The sequence below is a fragment of the Vollenhovia emeryi genome, unplaced genomic scaffold (genome assembly GCF_000949405.1).
Source record: "Vollenhovia emeryi isolate VEMERY1.0 unplaced genomic scaffold, V.emery_V1.0 DF939142.1, whole genome shotgun sequence".
Taxonomy (NCBI): Eukaryota; Metazoa; Arthropoda; class Insecta; order Hymenoptera; family Formicidae; genus Vollenhovia; species Vollenhovia emeryi.
In genome coordinates, this window is record NW_011967224.1 from 152,027 (window position 1) to 158,691 (window position 6,665).

At 34.9% G+C, this 6,665-nt stretch overlaps 1 protein-coding gene across 1 annotated transcript in view; it reads right to left on the minus strand.

Moving 5' to 3' along the window:
* Positions 1-1,454: 1,454 nt before the first annotated feature.
* LOC105566713 (visual system homeobox 2-like) overlaps positions 1,455-6,665 on the minus strand; it is a 53,411-nt gene continuing 48,200 nt past the window's right edge. The window contains exons 5-7 of the mRNA XM_012020931.1: positions 5,037-5,211; positions 4,262-4,513; positions 1,455-3,955 (exon numbers count right to left, since the gene is read on the minus strand). Coding sequence (XP_011876321.1) covers positions 3,792-3,955; positions 4,262-4,513; positions 5,037-5,211 — 591 coding nt within the window. The 3' untranslated portion in view covers positions 1,455-3,791. The remainder of the gene's footprint in view (positions 3,956-4,261; positions 4,514-5,036; positions 5,212-6,665) is intronic.

A 6,665-nucleotide genomic window follows, 5' to 3' on the forward strand; every position in this document is an offset into this window, starting at 1 on the left:
TCGTACGTTTCTCTCTGGTATAACTTACCAGATGTAGATAAACGTTATAATTCTTCAATGATTTTTTACATATGGTAAAGAAGTTTTCGTCAGTAAATGTATGATAAACTCACGATTTATACATATTATATGTATGTATGTACGTACCATGGATGTAGGAAATAACTGGACGGAGCGTAAAGTACCCTTGTGGACGCGGGGTGTTGGCTCTAAAGGGTGAGGGGAATCTATCGTCGCGGCCATCTTGGTGCCATATGTTCAGTGTTCACAGAGAGAAGCCTGAGAGCTGTCACAATTCGATTTTACGTGATCCTCGAACGCGATACGCGCTCTGTGGACATTGAAAACGTGGACATGAACTAATGAAATACGTTATAGCCAATGTCCACGTTTGGGCTAAGCTCTCAGGTTTGTCACTGTTATAACATAAAATTATCAAATAAGTACTAATCTAACTTGAATCCTTTTGAAAAGGCACCAAAGTTAATCTGAAATTGATAGATGCTAACAAAATAAAAACTTCACGTGTCGTCAAAATAATTAATGTATTTTTATAAATGTTGTTTTCATCAAAATTTCTTATTTAGCATCATAAATAATTCCCAATATTATGCACTTTATTCAACAGATTATAAAAAATTTAAACTTCCAACGTAATAAAATTACGATAAAAATTTTTTTTTAATACAAAATATAAAACTTTACTTTTTATCAATTTCTTTATATGTGACTTTTAAAGTTTGTTGCATTGTTTACACACATTGTGTTAAAAAATTAGAATTACGTTTTCAGAAAAATGCATCTTTATAATTATATAATAATATAATTTTTCTGTATTATTTCCATTGATTTATTAAATTTATATATTTTAACGTCAATTATTACGTCACTTTTGTATTATGTAATAAGAGTTTACAACAAAAACGCGACAGTGATTTTCGAAGTAAGAATGCAAAATATAAGTGGGACGATGAAAATTAAAGCATATTTGTTCAGAAATTTTATTTATTACGTATACTAGCCGACTACTATGCATACGTTGGAACATTCGGATACAGAGAAGTCGCTGTAGATCCAAAGTCCATCGTTAAGTGTTTTCACAATAATAGCGGTGTCACTTCCATTACGACTCTTAAGTTGTTTTTTTTTTTCTAGAGAATGTGTGGTTACTTCATTTCCCAAGATCGAGTTTTTTAAATTATATGTTACGTTACGTGTATAACTTGATAGATCTAAGCCAGACGAATGCATTGCTCGAGAAAAATTATGGTTCAATAATTTATGCAGTCATCTTTGCAGAAAAACATTTTTTATGTAACTTTACATTTTAAGTGTAGAGGAGAGTCCTTTATTACGAGATAGGCTCCTAGTATGAGATAACGGGTTTTCAATATCTAATTTCACAAATTTTTTTCGATTACACACACGATCTAACAATGAATTTTTCACTAAACAGCTTCACTCTAAAGGCAATAAATTCATGGTGAAACCAACAGATAATGCTATTAATTTAGCAAAAACCCCGCTATCTAATATTAAGAGTTTGTCTCATAATAGGAAACTCTCCTCTAATAATAATGAAACAGTCAATAAATAGCTTCCTAGAAAATTGTCATATTATAAAAATTAAAAAATCGTTGTATAAATGTTTTAATTGGTCATTTGTGTGTTGCATATTTTAAAATAAATCAATTATGTAGATCTCTACATCAAATCAAATTTCCAGCAAGCATTTTAAATAAATAATTATTGCAATTAGAAACAGAATAGATTGAGATTATCGTACTTTAACTTATATTGTATGTGCTTTGCAGAAATTTAATTATAAAGTAAAGCAAGTATCTTTTGTTTTTAATCATTCTTACTTACAATATGGTTTGAAAATTTTTCAACTACTCAAATTCCTGAAAAAAATTTCGTCCAGCCCAGTGTGTCTCGTAACCACGTTTAATTTTAATTATCTTTTTATATTTACGCATATGTATATATATATATTTTTTTTATATTTATATATTTATGTACAGGAAGCGGACGTCCCGAGACGACGGTGCACGCAGGGATAAGTTTATTCGCAGCAAAAATGGAAAGCATAAGGATTAGATGTACAATATTCCATCAGCTTTCATTTCATACAATCTTTGAGGGACATATATTGTAAAATTTGTTTATAACAATCGCCCAACGAGACACCGACGCCGTCCTAGCTGCCTTGCGTAGGCATTACTAAAGTATAATATATCTTACCGAACTAGAACTTATATCGATATATTGCACATTTGACAACAGTTACGTTTCTCTTTAAGTACTTGGATATAGGAAGTCGTCGCTAATAAATCTTTGACTTACACTCCGTTCACATTCCCCTCGCACACACGCGCGCGCACGCACGCACAGGCACACGCACACGCACACACGCACACACGCACACACGCGCACGCATACATGGTTTAACGTACCAATCTACATACCATACTATCTCTTTTTATCTCATATACACGTGAGTTTAACAATCAAATCAACTTTCAATGGTTGCAGGATTATTTTAAACTTATAAAGCTTAGGGGTGTTTTTCTTTATGTGTGTACAAGTAGAAGTCTTCGAGCTCGTTTCTCTTCGATGTGTGTTCGTATCTTTTCTAATCTTGCTACGCATTCCGCAATCTCCCTTTCCTTCTTTTATGCTTTTATTTCTTTTATGCGTTGCTCAACATTCGTTGCAGGTTAGCGTTCTGAAGATAAAAAAAATCTTCAAGTTTTCTTATCACTCCTCAATCTATTTCTTTTCTTCTCACATGCGCGCACACACACGCGCGCGTGCAAGTGCACGCATTTACGCACGCACGCGTACGCTCACACAAAACGCACACATCCATACAAATACACAATCGTGCTGTTAAAAGCAATTATATTCTAATTAGGTAGTTCCGTTTGCTCTCGATCCGCCGATCCATTAAATTCATCGACCGGACTGATTAATTAAGCATCGTTCATCATCGACTTTTCTCTTCTGGAAAATCTTTCTTCGAGTGTTCGCTCTTGCGTTCGTCAACGACAAGATTCCCTGATCGATAATCCTTTATTGTTTGTTATACAGATCATCATTAGGCTATTATTCGTTGATGAGTATTAAGCTTAACAATTAATTTCATTGTTCATTCCGCGGCATTTTCCAACGGCATTTCATATTTTCTCGAAACGTAACATGGGATCACCGCTTTCATCATTGTACGTCAAGTCGTTGCTGAAGATTGTGTGAATTTATATCGATCTATAGGCCTGCTTGATTGCCACGCGAGACACATACAGAGTTGTATAATGCAAATCAAGCGCTCAATCTGTCGGTTTACCACTCTTCGTTGTAATTTTATATATATATGTATATATATATATATGTATGTATATCTTGTGTGTATCTTCGAGCTTGTCGATTAAATGTATTGTAAATAACTGCAGACGCAAAAATTGAGAAATGCGCTTGTTGATGACGCGAGGAACGTAGAACGTTGGAATTGTGTCGAAGCAATCCGAGATCCTTTGTCGCGAAGAATTATTCAATCGACGCCATTGCTGCAGTTTGGCTGCGAGATTAATCGTAGAAGTGATCTCAAAAAGATCCATATATTTCGAAAGGACCAATCCTTGCCGAGATACTCGTTAAAAAAATATCACTGATTTTGAAATCGGTGCTGCCGATTTATCTACGACAGTCCGCCAGGCAGGACACGCGCTTCCGCATCAACAGCAAAAATATCGGACACGGAACTATCAGAAAAAGAGTCTGTATCTTGGTGATTAAACAGAAGTGTGTAGCGTGCTCGACTGTGGCGCCGGAGGATACGATCCACTCGGTGGCGTCGATGTTGGTTGCAGGCTCAATTGCAATTGATGCTGCTGTGCTTTCGCCCTCAAGCACGCGATACTTTCGTTTCTGAGCTGTTCCGTATCCTGCACGACACCTGTAAAAACACAATGGCATATATCATCGTTGCCAGCGATACTTTTGCAGAGTATCGGCAGTCTTACAATTTTTCTTATTACCCTTAAAGAAATGTTAGCGAAATAATTACTAGAAAATTACTGTGCGACAGTAACTTTTAATTATCGATTCAATTACTGAGCTCTAGTAATTATTCAGTGCTTTCTTTCGTTCCCAGTATGTACATTTCTGTAAGGATATATTTTATTATATTTCATTACATTGTATTTTGTGTATTACACAAAATTTCTATATGTGAAATTCGTAAGTGTTACTTAAGACTTACTTGTAGACGACGAAGGTCCCATACCATCCTGGCTCTCCTGTCCACTCTCCGAACTGGTTGGTCCTCCTTGATGATGATTATGATGGGGACTGCTTCCGCTTCCGTTCTGATCATTGCCGCTGTCCTCTCCGCCGGATTTGAGATGCTCTGCTGCCTCAAGCGATTTCCGATGCATCCCTACAGGTCCACAGTCAATCAGTTCTTGATTATATTCGAAATCTTGATTAAAGCTGCTTGTCTTAGATGATTGAGCTGATAAAAACCAACAGAAAAAATATTCGGAATTTGTCCCGCCGTTTTAAGTAAATGATCTTATCGGAACAGAAAGATGGAATATTATCCGGTTTTTAATAGTAAATAGAATAAAATTGCTTTAATCAAATATAAAAGTACAATTCAGAATTATTTAATGTCTAATTGCGTCTACAAAGGTAATCGATAAATTAAAAAAATATTAAAATAGAAATCTCTATGCGTGTGAAAATTAGGTTATTTTTTTACATTTTTATAAATCTATTTTCTTAGACATTAAATAATCTATTTGTTTCATAGTATAAAATTATCATTGTTAACGCAATCTTATAAATAAGATTGCATTAGATTTCTGTCTTATAAGTAAGAGAGAGAGAGGGGGGGGGAGAGAGAGAGAGAGAAAGAGAGAGAGAGGAGACAATAAGAGAGAAAGAGAGAGAGACTTGAATGTTTAAAAAGACACATGTTATACATTTATCATTAAATTTACTTTAAAATTTTTATCAAAAATATTTTCTCTCACCTAATAACCACGGTGCAACGGATTCGTTTTCCTTGGCACTTCTTAAAATCGTTTCTGGAAGCGGTAAGGAATGTCGGACCATCGCTCCATATAAACCGTACTCCGCCATTATGGTACTTCTACCCCAGCATTTTTCTGTTTTGCGCCATTTTGCTCTTCGATTTTGAAACCAAACCTGAAAAAAAGTGGATGACCATTAGTCTAAAAAATGATTTCTCACGTTATGCGAGAAAGGGTCGTAAAAGTTATTTTGTAACAAATTTTTCGCTGATTTCATCACCAATTAAGTGTAAGAGATTACGTTTACGAGAATGTAAACACTTTACGATTAATAACGAAGCGATCAAAATGCCTAATTAGTTTATGTATATGTGTTATAGTTTAAAAATATTTATACATTAGCGTTCTAGCTTACACTATCACCCTTAGTTGGAATATTATAACTATTCTAGACGATCAGTTACTTCATCCAATTAACACTTGCACGACACGCGCCGCAAGGCTGTACTATAGTTAATTATCATGCCCAAACGACCTCGTCGAAAACTGCTATCCCATCTTTTTTTATGCTCTTTAGACTACTTGTTAGCAATCCCGCTATTCGACCCCTATGGTGAAGACGCGTGTCACGTTTTCCAATACGCTTACGTGTAATGGACTACCACTTTCAAAGAATAACAAGTATTATCTTATTTGAGAAATCGTATACATTTGTTTAACGGATTTTATATATTTTTTTTCCTCTGAAAATTTAAATGTAAAAAATTCTGTAGTTTTAATCATTTGCAAATCAAAAGCGGTGAATTCTGCAGCATATAAGTCTGATCGAAGAATACAAAGTTGAAAGAAAATACGTTTAATGGAATACTTCGTATATATATATATGATGGTTTCACACAAGATTATTTTAAAAAAACTGGACACATGTATTCGTTTCGCAAGCGCATGTACGCCTAGCAGAAACGAGAGACTGGAGGCTAGGGCGTGGACCAATTTACAGCAACAATGCCAAAGTCACCGACAGAATTGGTGCGTAATTTGAATGAATGGGAACGCGTCGCCCTGTCAATTTGAGCTGCCACCCCGAAATTATCTTCCGCTTAGATTTCAACGGACATGCACGGTTTTTTTTTGCGATTTACACAAAGATATCGGTGCAAACCAACGCGTTACAATCACTGAAAAATTACATTCACGGGTATACACTTTTTTTTTAAATTAACTCGATAAGAGAAAATAAAATACACTGTCCTTGTATTATTGATATTGCGATATAAAATACGTTTCTTCAAAAATTTCGGATTTTAACTTGTACCGTTTATATTTAGTAAATCTTTAATACAACTTAATATTTCTTTCTTTAAGAATAAATAATGGGCAAAAATATCCTGGTTACATCGAATCCGTAAACGAACGGATCATACAACTTTTTATCTCTTTATTGAAACACGATACCGTTGGTACTGCCACGCTGAAAAGAGGGTGTTTAATAAGTACTAGGAGATGTTCAATATACAAAATTTACCTTGATACTTGAACGTAAGCCAAGAAAGCTATGAAACATCAACTAAGACCGGTAATGAAAGAGGAAGTGAAAGAGGTCGGAGAAAGAGAGCGAGAGAGAGAGAG